Below are 15,844 nucleotides of genomic sequence, written 5' to 3'. Positions count from 1 at the left end.
CGCAGCCCGAGTACACGGTGTTCGTGAAGGAGAACAACCCGCCCGGCTGCCACATCTTCACGGTGTCGGCTCGGGACGCGGACGCGCTGGAGAACGCGCTGGTGTCCTACTCGCTGGTGGAGCGGCGGGTGGGCGAGCGAGCGCTGTCGAGCTACGTGTCGGTGCACGCGGAGAGCGGCAAGGTGTACGCGCTGCAGTCGCTGGACCACGAGGAGCTGGAGCTGCTGCAGTTCCAGGTGAGCGCGCACGACGCGGGCGTGCCGCCTCTGGGCAGCAACGTGACGCTGCAGGTGTTCGTGCTGGACGAGAACGACAACGCGCCCGCGCTGCTGCTGCCCGGGCCGGGCGGCGGGGCGGGCGCGCTGAGCCAGCTGGTGGCTCGGTCGGTGGGCGCGGGCCACGTGGTGGCGAAGGTGCGCGCGGTGGACGCGGACTCGGGCTACAACGCGTGGCTGTCGTACGAGCTGCAGCCGGCGGCGGGTGGCGCGCGCAGCCCGTTCCGCGTGGGGCTGTACACGGGCGAGATCAGCACGACGCGCGCCCTGGACGAGGCGGACGCGCCACGCCAGCGCCTGCTGGTGCTGGTGAAGGACCACGGCGAGCCGGCGCTGACGGCCACGGCCACCGTGCTGCTGTCGCTGGAGGACAGCGGCCAGGCGCCCAAGGCCTCTACGCGGGCGTCGACGGGCGCCGCTGGCGCGGAGGCCGCTCTGGTGGATGTGAACGTGTACCTGATTATCGCCATCTGCGCGGTGTCCAGCCTGTTTGTGCTCACGCTGCTGCTGTACGCGGCGCTGCGGTGCTCGGCGCCGCCCAGCGAGGGCGCGTGCGGGCCCGGGAAGCCCACGCTGGTGTACTCCAGCGCGGTGGGGAGCTGGTCTTACTCGCAGCAGAGGCGGCAGCGGGTGTGCTCTGGGGAGGGGCCGCCCAAGGCAGATCTCATGGCCTTCAGCCCTAGTGTCCCTCCAGGTTCGAGTTCTGGAGATATTGGAGACCAACAGGAATTCTGCGAGAATGTAAGTACAGTAATTCTGAGATGTATCATGCCTCTTAATGTCAATCACATGGTAGTTCACTAACAAATTACTGTTAAGTCCATTGCTTCAGTTATTTGTTGTCTTTTTCTTGCGATGGTTTTTTCTAAAGCACAATGGAAGTACAGCCATTTTTATTACTTTTCACCACAGTCTTCTTGAATATACGGGGAATATTATTTAGTTGGAGAAATAATAATAATAGTAAAAATGAAATAGACTGCTAAAGCTTCCTGTAAATGCGCAAGGCTAAGTCAGCCAGGAAGGAGACAAGGATCACTGATGGGAAATGGAGGATGTGGGTGAGGCTCAAATCTTCTACTTCTCAATTTTGCAGCAAGTTTATTCTTCCTATTCATTTTCTTATTCTATTTGGTGTCCTCTACGCATTATGTTTATGCATTCAAAATTACCCTAACAATTCATAATTTGGTTTTTTTGGGTTTATACATGTGTACATTCTTACCTTCCTATAATCTATAAGCTTGTGTATTACTGACGGGCATGGGCTGTTAAGGTGGCCTCATTTTATAAATGATTTTGTTTCTTTATAATCAATGACATGCTTCTTTGAGAAAGTAGGTAGAATTTTAGCCTTTCCTTTGGGGATGATTTTACTTTTTTTGTCTTTAATCCCCTCATAATTTAAACTTATTTTCTTCATAGTCTTCAGCTGCTTCAGATAGACAACTTAAAATTTTTTCTAATGTAATGACAATTTTGTTAGTTGCCTGTTGAACGCATTGCTGCTCTCCTCCACATTAATTTCTGCCATCATCTAATTTATTTGGAAAGTTTATTTGAGCATTGACCATACTTATATTTCTTCCATTCATGGTACCTGTAATGAGGCTGTATGAAAATATTTTAGAGTGGGAAATTCACACTTCTTTGTGCTTTGAGGTTCAAAAGGGTCTTCCCATATAGGGGAATTGTGATACTTCTGCCTGTATTCACCAAGATGCCTGGTCTTCAAAATAACATTGCTCTAAATAATTTAAGCATAACAATCATGGAATATATATAAAGGCACTTCCATTTGACAATGGTGCTGTTGATCACATTTCAGTATTTAACATTGTGTACTCAAAATGTTTTTAACATTGAGTACTTTAGATATATTGATACAAACTCTTTTTTTGTCTCAATGCTATGTTCATGTGAATTGTTTTCTTTAAAGATATCACAGAGAACTTGAAATTAGAGCTGTAAGGGTGTGAATCAAATAATGTGGAAGTTTATTTTGTTCTTTTTGGCTCAAATGTACAAATTAGAGATTCTTTAATTGTACTGAATGGAGAAATAAATTATATATGATATATTTACATATGGGAGGAGAACCACGTTATAGATAGGGTAAAGTTAATAGAAATTCTGAGAAGGCTATTTTCTACCTAGAATGTAGGGTGATTTCCATGAAGATGAACATTAGGAAATCTTCAGAAAAGGAAAAGCCATATCCTAGTTTATGGTACTGGAATTTTCTTCATTGATAGCTACAGAATAGAACAAGAGTAAACATTGGTCACTAATTATAATCAACCACCACTATTTGAGATATTTCTATTTGTAAGATATGGCATGAAGGGCTTAAAATACATAATTTCATTTAAGTCTTATAACAACTTGTAAAGTACATTTGACTATCCAAGTTCTAAAGATTAGATAAGAGATGTTGAGATGTTTATCTATTTTGTCCACTGCTATCCAGCTAGTACATGATGGAGATGATATTCAAATGCATATCTCTTAGATTTGAGAGCCATTCTTTAATTTATTGTAGAACTTTGTAGAGTAAATCTTTTATCTGATGAGGCATAGTTCTGGCTAGGAGAATCAAGCACAAGCTGTATACAGAGTAATCCTCCTTTCTGTTTTGCTTAGAAAAACCCTTCATGATTATCTTCATGGTTAACTTTGTACAATATCATGACTGAGATAGGAATTAAGATTTTTTTATGTTTATTTTTTTATGTTGCTAAGTGATATTTTTTCTCAGAAGTTTCATGGACATCATTATCATTTGTCTTAGTGCCACACTGAGATAGGTTTTTACATTATTTGATCGGTAAATAATTAAGAGTTGTCTGCTAAGGACTATTGATCAGTTGTTTGGAAGTGATATAAATAAGCAGAATCATTTAATATATGAGGAAAATCAGAAGACTGAGGTCTGCAAAGTTCTTGCAGAACACCAAAGCCAAATAATACATGTGGAAATGACCTTGTTCTTTTTACACTGTGAATAAGAATAATGTTTTGACAAATATAAGTGGTAATATGATTATTTCTTGGATCCTGAACATCAGTGAAGGATCAATAATTGTTTCCAAAATTGTATACTTCAATAACAGCTTAAAGGTGTATATTTCTCATGAAAATCTTTGAAAGTGTGTGGGTCTTTCAAGATTCAGACTCCTTCAATCTTGTTGTCTGAGAGATTTGTGCCAATTGAACAAATGATCTGTGATCAAATAACTGTGTATACTTCAATAAGCCATGATAGCACAGAGTGAACATCACTGCGTATATTCTACAGTTTTGTAGACAGTTCTTCTAATCTGTTAATTTTGAAGAACCTACTGGGTTTCCAAGAATGGCTTCAAGATCTATTTCTCTGTTTAATGTTTTCAATAAATAGTAGTACTAGACCTATTATGAAATAATAGTGTATGATGAGGACTGGTAGAACATTAAACCATGCACTCCAATACTTGACTATCAAGACATACAGCTGGAATTTAAGACTAACAAGATTGATTTAGAAAAGGTCAGGCACGAAGTTCCTTAGCCTTTTCAATCAATCTTACAAAATCAATGTTAACAACTGTATCGATGTGACTTCTTGGCATTAGCCTATTGCCGGATCTCAGGCCCATCCCCAAAGATGAGTTCAACGATATCATAATCTATTCTTTAGGAGCTAGTTGAGATAGTGATATCTGAAATAGCACAGCCAAAGTGCAAAAGTCGTGTCATTGGTTCATAAAATATATCAAACTCTTTTACAAGTTGGTGTTCATCCAATGTCACTTTATATACTTGCAAAATACCACATTTCTGGAAAGTAATTCCTAAATTAACAACTGGTTTTAATTCAGACATGTAATATCATCATCTCCCTTGGGTAAACATTCTCATGTTTATTTCTCTGCCTTTAAAGACTCCACATTGCATATAACATCTCATTCCCCAGTTTCCATAATGAAGTGGTTGGAGGCCTGTTGCTTCTTTCTTCTACAAAATAAATCTGACAGGCCTTGAACATCATGTTAAGCCTACTGTTATCTAGCCTAATGTTATATTTTGAAAAGAGGCTCATATGAGGGGTTGTTTTAGAGATGCATAACAGAATTCAGTGTCATAAAAGGTGATATAAGTAGAAATATAAGTAGAAAGCAAGTGCACATAGCTAAAAACACAATATGCAGACTTAAAGACTAAAGAAGTGTTTGTTTTTTAAGAAATAATTTTTAATTGTCTTTAAAAAGAATTCTAGCAGAATAATAATATTGGGAAAAGAGTAAATTTGAAAAAAATGAAACAAGGTTTGAAACTAGCAATAGAATATATGTATGTGTTCAAGATAAAGGAAAATATTAACATACAAATAAATATACTAGTAATTTTTTCATTGTAATATTTTTAGATTCGACATGAACCATTAAAACCATACAACAAAATACTCAAGCTAGAGTGATACTTATTCTGAACCCCTTTCTACTCTAAACTTCCACTGTACCCTCTTTTTTCCTCCTTAAATCCCAAGGTAATATGAAAAGATGAAGGACATGTAACTAAATTACAACTTCAGGCAATGAAAACTCACATCAACAATTCTGATTTTCTAGTTGGTATTTTATGAAATCGAATTTCCATTAGTGCTAATGGAAGTAACATGGAAGGTCATTTAGCATTTGGTTGAATTGTTTGATTATTTTCTATGATTTTTTAGCACAATATTAGGCACTTAGAGGCAATGTGATTAGAAGTCATTTCCCTTGTTTTGGATAAACTTACAATCTCAAACCCAAAATTCTTTTAAGACGAAATAGGTCAGCTATTTTCATGAATATGACTTGATAGATATACAAAAGCCAACGTTGGTGAGTGGAAATACCAATATGGCACAGAAATTTTCATGGTGATTTTTATTTCATTGAATGGTAAAAAGTTCATTCTATAGTTAAAAGACTACTTCTTTCATATATTGACACTATTACATAAAGTGTCATTTTGATATCTCTTATTATACTGTTAGCAATGCAACTTACATGAGAAAGCATATATGCCAAATATGTTTCATCTACATCAATAGACTTTTCTCTTATGAATTTTATGTTTTAAACTACCAAATTTGAAATATATTTTTGTTTTTCTTGTTGTTCTTCAATGCATATAAAGTTGTTTGTAACAGGAACACAATTAAATATAAATAATGATAAAGAATTAGAACTAATAAAAATATAAGTAGAAAGCAAGTGCACATAGCTAAAAACACAATATGCAGACTTAAAGACTAAAGAAGTTATTAAAACTTCAAATTTGTCTTTGAGTTTCCTAGCAGCCAAAGTAACAAGGGTGACTAGAAGTAAAACAATTCAAATTTGATATTTTTATATGAGGAAATGTTTGGATTTATTTTTTCATAATTTTTTCAATTGTAAAACTCTACATCAAACATAGGAACAAATATTTCAATTTGATGTTAATCAAGAATAAAATGCCATTTTCCATATACCATCAGTTTCAATGTGACTTAAAATCTGATTTTTATTCCACAAATAAGCACTTTGGAAATATGATTTGGGGGGTAAAATAGCTTGAAACACGTGAACTTATTTTTTTCTCAAGTAAAATTCTGTGGTATTGGATGTAGTGTACGATACTCACAATTTCAGGCACAAGGTGTCGCTCTTTACTTGGAGGAAATAGTTCATTCAAGGGTTGGTCTGAGCAGCCAGGAACTCCGCATTTAAAGACTCCATCATGCCGGATGCTACCGTTAAAGGATCCTTTGAAACTTCTCAAAAATTCAGTAAGATTTTAAACCCAAAACTGGAGTCTATGGTACTGTAAATGTAAAGAATCTTATTTGGGAAGTCAATGTATGCAATGTTCGCGTCTGAAAGAAGGGGATTGGACACTGGGCGACTGCTGCTGTCGCTTCTGCTTCTCGCAGCCTGGGAGACGGGCAGCGGCCAGGTCTACTACTCCATTCCCGAGGAGGCCAAACACGGCACCTTCGTGGGCCGCATCGCCCAGGACCTGGGGCTGGAGCTGACGGAGCTGGTGCCGCGCCTGTTCCGGGTGGCGTCCAAAGGCCGCGGGGACCTTCTGGAGGTAAATCTGCAGAATGGCATTTTGTTTGTGAATTCTCGGATCGACCGGGAGGAGCTGTGCGGGCGGAGCGCGGAGTGCAGCATCCACCTGGAGGTGATCGTGGACCGGCCGCTGCAGGTGTTCCATGTGGAGGTGGAAGTAAAGGATATTAACGATAATCCACCGGTGTTCTCTCTCAGAGAACAAAAGCTGCTGATTTATGAATCTAAGCAACCTGACTCTCATTTTCCTCTAGAGGGAGCTTCTGATGCGGATATTGGAGAGAATGCTCAATTGACCTACAGACTAAGTCAAAATGAGCACTTTTCTTTAGAATTACCAACAAATAGTAAGCAGACTAAAAGGCTGTCACTTACATTAAAGAAGTCTCTGGATAGAGAGAAAACTGCGGAACTTAATTTACTATTAACGGCTGCAGACGGCGGGAAACCGGAGCTCACTGGCACTGTTCATCTCTTCGTCCGCGTCTTGGATATTAACGACAATGATCCGGAATTTGAACAATCAGAATACAAGGTGAGATTGATGGAAAACGCAGCTAAAGAAACTCTTGTGATAAAGTTAAACGCCACAGATCAAGATGAAGGAGTCAACGGGGAGGTGACATACTCCTTGATGTCGATTAAGCCCAATGGAAAACGTTTATTTACACTACATGAAAACAGTGGAGAAGTAAGGGTCAATGGAACTTTAGACTATGAAGAAAACAAGGTTTATGAAATTGATGTACAGGCTACAGATAAGGGAAATCCCCCAATGGCAGGTCACTGTACAGTCTGGGTCGAAATCTTAGATGCCAATGATAACGCCCCTGAAGTCACTGTGACTTCCCTGTCTCTTCCAGTGCGGGAGGACACTCAGCCAAGCACGGTCATTGCGCTGATCAGTGTATCTGATCGCGACTCTGGTGCCAACGGACAGGTGATCTGTTCTCTAACGCCCAACGTCCCCTTCAAGATCATGTCCACGTTCAAGAACTATTACTCACTAGTGCTGGACAGCGCCCTGGACCGCGAGAGCATGTCTGTCTATAAACTGGTGGTTACAGCGCGGGACGGGGGCTCGCCTTCCCTGTCGGCCACAGCCAGCGTGTCCGTCGAGGTGGCCGACGTGAACGACAACGCGCCCGCGTTCGCGCAGCCCGAGTACACGGTGTTCGTGAAGGAGAACAACCCGCCCGGCTGCCACATCTTCACGGTGTCGGCTCGGGACGCGGACGCGCAGGAGAACGCGCTGGTGTCCTACTCGCTGGTGGAGCGGCGGGTGGGCGAGCGAGCGCTGTCGAGCTACGTGTCGGTGCACGCGGAGAGCGGCGAGGTGTACGCGCTGCAGCCGCTGGACCACGAGGAGCTGGAGCTGCTGCAGTTCCAGGTGAGCGCGCGCGACGCGGGCGTGCCGCCTCTGGGCAGCAACGTGACGCTGCAGGTGTTCGTGCTGGACGAGAACGACAACGCGCCCGCGCTGCTGCTGCCCGGGCCGGGCGGCGGGGCGGGCGCGCTGAGCCAGCTGGTGGCTCGGTCGGTGGGCGCGGGCCACGTGGTGGCGAAGGTGCGCGCGGTGGACGCGGACTCGGGCTACAACGCGTGGCTGTCGTACGAGCTGCAGCCGGCGGCGGGTGGCGCGCGCAGCCCGTTCCGCGTGGGGCTGTACACGGGCGAGATCAGCACGACGCGCGCCCTGGACGAGGCGGACGCGCCGCACCAGCGCCTGCTGGTGCTGGTGAAGGACCACGGCGAGCCGGCGCTGACGGCCACGGCCACCGTGCTGCTGTCGCTGGAGGACAGCGGCCAGGCGCCCAAGGCCTCTTCGCGGGCGTCGACGGGCGCCGCTGGCGCGGAGGCCGCTCTGGTGGATGTGAACGTGTACCTGATCATCGCCATCTGCGCGGTGTCCAGCCTGTTGGTGCTCACGCTGCTGCTGTACACGGCGCTGCGGTGCTCGGCGCCGCCCAGCGAGGGCGCGTGCGGACCCGGGAAGCCCACGCTGGTGTACTCCAGCGCGGTGGGGGGCTGGTCTTACTCGCAGCAGAGGCGGCAGAGGGTGTGCTCTGGGGAGGGGCCGCCCAAGACAGACCTCATGGCCTTCAGCCCCAGCCTTCCTCCCGGTCTGGATAGAGAAGTCGGAGAGGAAAGGCAGGAGGCAGGATCAAATCAACCTGGGCAGGTGAGTTCTATAGATTCCCCCCTTTTGAAGTCGCTGTTAAAATTTTTTAAATTCCAGTTTGTTTCAAAAAAAATTTTAATGATGCTCTATACTTTGAGTATCATTTTAAAGAACAACGTTTGTTCGTGAAATGCCAATGATACACATATACAATTTTAATCATATGAGGTATTAGGTTGTTTAGCCAATAAATACCCTATTTCTCCTAATGTTTTGTTAGAACATGTTTAAGAAAATGTAAGAATGACGTTCCTGTTATTTGATCTGTGTCACTTCATTTCAACTCTAACCCTCAGTAGTGTAGATAACCACTGTGGATTATTTCAATTTTACTTATCCTCTTTGTTTTTTAACAGGCTATTGTCTTGATATTTTCACATTATTAGATCACTGACTTTTCTCACTTCAGGCTTGTATCAAAATTTTGACACTCTGTTAATTTGTTTTGAAGGGGTTTTCCTTTCTTTTTCTATGGTTTTAAACATTTATTGTCCATTGAATAATCTTTAGTTTTTCCTCTACCAATAAGATAAAACCTGTTTCCATATTACTTGCAGTAAAAAAATGCAGCCTTTTGTTCTAGTATGCTTATTTCATTGAAATAATATAACTAAAAGTTCTGTCCATTTTTAATTTTGTTCCATGAAGTGGGGAGAGATTTATGTACTATGTACTGAAACAGAACTTCCAGGTTTATGCTTCCAAAGTAACTAGGCAAATAAAATCATTCATATTCCTCAATCAAGTTATTCAAATTTGCTAAAGGCATGCATATAGGATTATAATATCTGCAATATATGCTAGCTGGCATTATTTCTTATGTTTCTGGATTTATGTGGAAAGAAGAAGTTAACTCTGTCAAAGTGAAGCCTATTGACATTTATCAATTTCATTCATCTCACATTTTAAAATTGAACTATAGTTGATTTACAATGTTGTGTTAATTTCTGCTGTACAGCAAAGTGATTCAGACATATATATATATATTTATATTCTTTTCCATTATGTATCATAGGATACTGAATATAGTTCTCTGTCGGTCCCATTTTTTTATGCATTCCATATATAATAGCTTACATCTGCTAACCTCAACTCCCTCATCTAACATTTTAAATTCCCTATCTTTAAATGCTTTATCGCTGGTGTTTGTAAAATTTTCTTTCCATGTGGTTTAACCACATCTGAAGATTCTAGCAAAGATCATTTACCTCTAGGTCATCCTTCTAATTCAGTGGTTCTTAGCCACATGTAGGATGGTGGAATCACTGACCTCTTTGAGAATCTGATGAGAGTCATATATGGCCATTCTCCCCTTAAAATTACACAGCATACCACTTAGCATAATATTCAAGGATCCCATGCTGAAGCTCATTCTTGGACCTCTGTTTATGAAACTTTGTTTCTCAACATTAATTGTCTAAAAACATTCTTTATTCCAAATTAGGCAACAAGGTTAAAATATGAAATATTTCAGACTCAAAAGTGATTAAACCATCATATCACTTATGAAATTTTGTAAATATAAATAAATGTGGATGTTAGGTAGGACATACATTATAACCAATTTCCCAATGAAGTTCTTGGAATGACTGAACGTCATTTAAATTTAATAAAATGAAATTGGAATTTTTTTTACATCTTTATTGGAGTATAATTGCTTTACAATGGTGTGTTAGTTTCTGCTTTATAACAAAGTGAATCAGTTATACATATACTTATGTTCCCATATCTCTTCCCTCTTGCGTCTCCCTCCCTCCCACCCTCCCTATCCCACCCCTCCAGGCCGTCACAAAGCACGGAGCTGATCTCCCTGTGCTATGCGGCTGCTTCCCACTAGCTATCTGCCTTACATTTGGTAGTGTATATATGTGAAATTGGAATGTTTTAAGTAAAGGTTAAAATTTTGCAAATCATTACTTTTACACAGTACATAAGTAATCAATGCACATTTTAGATAATTCCAAATTATGTGGATTAATTTCTATGGCACAAATTTAGTGTCTTCTTATACTTATTTTTAATTTCAGGATTACGTTCTATGATGTAAACTTGTAATTTCATCCTATTTTTTAATTTGGTTGTTTAAGTATTAAGCTAAATTTAGATGTTCCTATCTGTTTAATAATTTAATTATGTCTAACAGTGTGTGAGGACTACCTACACACTACAATAAGGTTGCTTACCAGTTATGGTACATTGACTATTTTTGAAAATGGAAGATATAAAATGAAGAAGCTTGATGGTGATAGACAATTTAAATAGTCCAGTAGCATCAAAATTCAAATATGTTTTTCATTAATTAAGAGCCAGTGTGGTAGTTTATTTAAGTTATTTTATACTTGTAGAACCATTCTTGGTTATTATTTTCTGGTTCTATAAAGATTTAATTTCTCAGTTTCCTTTATTATATGTAAAAGGAATGGTGATCACTTATTGGTTTAAAGATTTTGATTTGAATTTAAATGAGCTTATAAATAATATATTTACTTGTTCACAACTAGCTGTGGGATCTTATCTGTGTTTTGTTTTCCCTTAAAGCTGGTCTTGTATTAATGAATAAAATTATGAAGACTTTTTATTCTCCCTTGAATCATAGTCACCATTGTGATTTTCTGAAGAGAAGCATATTCTGTGTAACTACTAACTGGCCTGAAAGGAAAGATTTAGATGGAAACTAAATGGTCATTATGAAGTTCATATTTTTTTGACTTTTGTCAATGAGATTGGGCTCCAAAACATTTCACGTGATCTTTTTCATATTAGTGCTCTACTGCCACTTCAGAATACTATGAAATTTGGAGGCTTTGACTCAACATTTTACAGGAAAATCCTTTACTCCTGCTAGAGTAAAATATTCCAGAATCCATACCGAAGCTTCATTTTTTCAACATATTATGTGAATGAGGGCAGTTGTATGAAAAGTAATCACATTTGAGTATCAAGGAACCGAAAACATCTTCCATATTTATGATGAATTATAGTATTCACCAGGTTTATGAATAAAATAATTTATATGAATGAAATATTTGTTTCTTTGCCTTTACTAGATGAGGGAATTCTTGGCTTTCTCCTAAAGTCTTAGAATGAAGTGCTTTTGAAGGATGAAAATCATTACAAATGTGAATTGTAAGCAATATAAGGGCAGAGGTGATGTATATTATTCTTTATTTTATTGGCCATGATAGCTAAGGAGTAGGTTCTGACATGCCACATTTCAATTATTTTATGATCGACTTTGAAGCAGACTATTTTTAAAACTGAAGTATAATAGAATTATTGTGCTTTGTTACAAATATCATGTATATTAAATAAATAGGCATTTACAAATGATCCATGAAAATATCCAAAAAGTCGAAATAGATTTAAAGTGAACCAAAAAGTGGCTAAACCAAAAAGAACCTCAGGATCTTTCTTGTACTTACATAATCAGTCACATGATGTCGCTGTACACTCAAAAGGTGAAAAGGGAAAACTTTTTCTCCACGCCCAGATTTCAACCATCCACAGAATAATCGACTCCATACTGACAGGAATGCTGGGTAAATTTTACTAAATATATACTTACAGAAGGGGAGACTGGTCATAAATGTTGGCAGGCGAGCTATCTCTTAAAACTGACAGTCTCACCTCAGAGATCTCTTTGTCTGCAATGGAGTTTTCCTGGCGAGGAGGCTTCGAAGCTCGGCGCCTGCTGCTCTCGCTTCTGCTCCTCGCAGCCTGGGAGACAGGGAGCAGCCCGGTCCATTATTCGGTCTCTGAGGAAGCCAAACACGGCACCTTCGTGGGCCGCATCGCCCAGGACCTGGGGCTGGAGCTGACGGAGCTGGTGCCGCGTCTGTTCCGGGTGGCGTCCAAAGGCCGCGGGGACCTTCTGGAGGTAAATCTGCAGAACGGCATTTTGTTTGTGAATTCTCGGATCGACCGGGAGGAGCTGTGCGGGCGGAGCGCGGAGTGCAGCATCCACCTGGAGGTGATCGTGGACCGGCCGCTGCAGGTGTTCCATGTGGAGGTGGAGGTGAAGGACATTAATGATAACCCGCCGGTGTTCAGAGGAGAACAAAAGGTACTTATTTCTGAATCTGCTCCTCTGGACTCTCGTTTTCCTCTAGAGGGCGCTTCCGATGCGGATATCGGCCTAAACTCTCTTGTGACCTATAGGTTAAGTCTAAATGAGTATTTTACTCTTAAAGTAATAACGAAAACCGATAAAAGTATATTGCCTGAACTCATTCTTCGGAAGTCATTGGATAGAGAAGAAATGCCAGAACTTAATATATTGCTGACCGCTCTGGATGGCGGTAAACCCGAACTAACAGGATCTGTTCAGATTCAAATAACCATCCTGGATGTTAATGACAACGCTCCTGAGTTTGATACGCCTGGCTATAAAGTAGTGCTGTTTGAAAATATCCCAAACAACACCAGAGTGATTCAACTAAACGCTTCTGATCTAGACGAAGGACCAAATAGAGAAATTTCCTATGGAATCAGAATGATTCTGCCAGTGAGTGAGAAATGTATGTTTTCAATAAATGCAGAAACAGGTGAAATTAGGATTTATGGTAAACTGGATTTTGAAGAGAATAATGAGTATGAAATTCAGGTTAACGCTATTGATAAAGGGATTCCTTCTATGGCAGGTCACTGCACGGTCCTGGTGGAAGTTCTGGACCTGAATGACAATACCCCCGAGGTAATGATCACTTCGCTCTCGCTCCCAGTGCGAGAGGACGCTCAGGTGGGCACCGTCATCGCCTTGATCAGCGTGTCCGACCGCGACTCCGGCGCCAACGGGCAGGTGACCTGCTCACTAACACCGCAGGTCCCCTTCAAGCTGGTGTCCACCTTCAAGAATTACTATTCGCTGGTGCTTGACAGCGCCTTGGATCGCGAGAATATGGCGAACTATGAGGTGGTAGTGACAGCGCGGGACGCGGGCTCGCCTTCCCTGTCGGCCACAGCCAGCGTGTCCGTCGAGGTGGCCGACGTGAACGACAACGCGCCCGCGTTCGCGCAGCCCGAGTACACGGTGTTCGTGAAGGAGAACAACCCGCCCGGCTGCCACATCTTCACGGTGTCGGCTCGGGACGCGGACGCGCAGGAGAACGCGCTGGTGTCCTACTCGCTGGTGGAGCGGCGGGTGGGCGAGCGAGCGCTGTCGAGCTACGTGTCGGTGCACGCGGAGAGCGGCAAGGTGTACGCGCTGCAGTCGCTGGACCACGAGGAGCTGGAGCTGCTGCAGTTCCAGGTGAGCGCGCACGACGCAGGCGTGCCGCCTCTGGGCAGCAACGTGACGCTGCAGGTGTTCGTGCTGGACGAGAACGACAACGCGCCCGCGCTGCTGCTGCCCGGGCCGGGCGGCGGGGCGGGCGCAGTGAGCCAGCTGGTGGCGCGGTCGGTGGGCGCGGGCCACGTGGTGGCGAAGGTGCGCGCGGTGGACGCGGACTCGGGCTACAACGCGTGGCTGTCGTACGAGCTGCAGCCGGCGGCGGGTGGCGCGCGCAGCCCGTTCCGCGTGGGGCTGTACACAGGCGAGATCAGCACGACGCGCGCCCTGGACGAGGCGGACGCGCCGCGCCAGCGTCTGCTGGTGCTGGTGAAGGACCACGGCGAGCCGGCGCTGACGGCCACGGCCACCGTGCTGCTGTCGCTGGAGGACAGCGGTCAGGCGCCCAAGGCCTCTATGCGGGCGTCGACGGGCGCCGCTGGCGCGGAGGCCGCTCTGGTGGATGTGAACGTGTACCTGATCATCGCCATCTGCGCGGTGTCCAGCCTGTTGGTGCTCACGCTGCTGCTGTACACGGCGCTGCGGTGCTCGGCGCCGCCCAGCGAGGGCGCGTGCGGACCCGGGAAGCCCAGGCTGGTGTACTCCAGCGCGGTGGGGAGCTGGTCTTACTCGCAGCAGAGGCGGCAGCGGGTGTGCTCTGGGGAGGGGCCGCCCAAGGCAGATCTCATGGCCTTCAGTCCCTGTCTTCAACCGTCAGGAGAAGATTGTTTAAGTCCTTCTAGTGAAGTAAGTCCTTGATATCTTTCAAGTATATTAGTCATTTTGAACTTTTCGTGTATTAGCCCAACTTTTCAAGTAATATTAAATAATGGGATAAAGATGAAATGGAAGCCATGGATCTCCACATTTAAAATTTTTCTCATTCTATAATTTTTCATATTATCTATGAATGGTTCGCCTTGAAAGATATAAGTACGTTTGAGTAAAAACTGTCTAGGTTCTGATAACTCAAATTTATTTTTAATTTGTACTTAATTTCATGATTAAAGAAAACTTGCAAGGTTAGTGCAGAGAGTTCCCAGATATCATTAACTGGATTCCTTTACTGCTCTTTATGTGCATAGGCTTGTAAAATAGCCTTGTTGCCCACCAATCTAATTCCAGTAAATCTCCTTTTGAGTATTATAACAATAATAAAAATTATGTTATTATTGCTAAGATGAATAATTTTATGTTATTCCCATGGAGTGCCTTCTTTCTTTCAAATGGGATTGGCTACAGTATTGTTCTTATTTACATAAATATAATAACATTAAAATATTGTAATATCCATCTAAAGCAGGATACACCTTATTTTTTTTTTTATTTTTTATTTTTTGCGATACGCGGGCCTCTCACTGTTGTGGCCTCTCCCGTTGTGGAGCACAGGCTCCGGACGTACAGGCTCAGCGGCCATGGCTCACGGGCCCAGCCACTCCACGGCATGTGGGATCCTCCCGGACCGGGGCACGAACCCGCGTCCCCTGCATCGGCAGGCGAACTCTCAACCACTGTGCCACCAGGGAAGCCCCAGTATACACCTTATAATTGATGGTTTACAATAATTTACTTGCCTTTTTTTCTTGGTAGCACACAAGTAATGGTGCATCTTACAATTAATAACATTTCTTTGATTCAATAAAACATAAGAGTACTTATTGGTCCCCTATTATTTTCCAGGACCTGTTCTAGGATCTTTAATTGTATTATCTTATTTAATTATCATATCACTCTTATGGTGCAGGTACAATATCTATCATCGGAATTTTACTTTAAGAAGTCTGAAACTTAAGCCACATAGACTGTGCAAAGTGGCTCAAACTCAGTTTTGAAGGATCACCAACTCATTATGGCATACTACTGCTCTGACACAATTATCAGGTGAATCTTCTAAAGTGCATTTTACATCTTGTAACTTTCTTCCACACAAAGCCTTTCCATAGTGTCTTTTAGTGAGAGGGAAAGAAGCAAGTAAAGAGGGAGATACTGAAGATGAGACAGGCAGAGAAAGAATGAAGACGAAGATGGAAAATATGAA

The 15,844-nt window shown here is 42.9% G+C and overlaps 1 protein-coding gene across 28 annotated transcripts in view; it reads left to right on the top strand.

Annotated features, from left to right (window-relative positions):
* Positions 1-15,844, top strand: part of LOC101287170 (protocadherin alpha-C2) — a 171,023-nt gene that overhangs the window by 60,755 nt on the left and 94,424 nt on the right. For 4 of the 28 annotated variants that reach the window (XM_049708645.1, XM_049708624.1, XM_049708634.1 and 1 more), the window contains one exon: positions 7,479-8,540. The exons of 13 other annotated variants lie outside the window; for them this stretch is intronic. In XM_049708645.1, coding sequence (XP_049564602.1) covers positions 7,479-8,540 — 1,062 coding nt within the window. Of the gene's footprint in view, positions 1-236; positions 1,017-4,489; positions 8,541-14,217; positions 14,554-15,844 lie in introns of those variants that run through there. 11 more of the 28 variants (XM_049708626.1, XM_049708632.1, XM_049708630.1 and 8 more) reach the window with 7 other exon arrangements.

This window comes from Orcinus orca, chromosome 3 (genome assembly GCF_937001465.1).
Source record: "Orcinus orca chromosome 3, mOrcOrc1.1, whole genome shotgun sequence".
Classification (NCBI taxonomy): Eukaryota; Metazoa; Chordata; class Mammalia; order Artiodactyla; family Delphinidae; genus Orcinus; species Orcinus orca.
The sequence above is the reverse complement of the archived record's forward strand: the minus strand, read 5'-3'. Positions and strand labels throughout refer to the sequence as shown.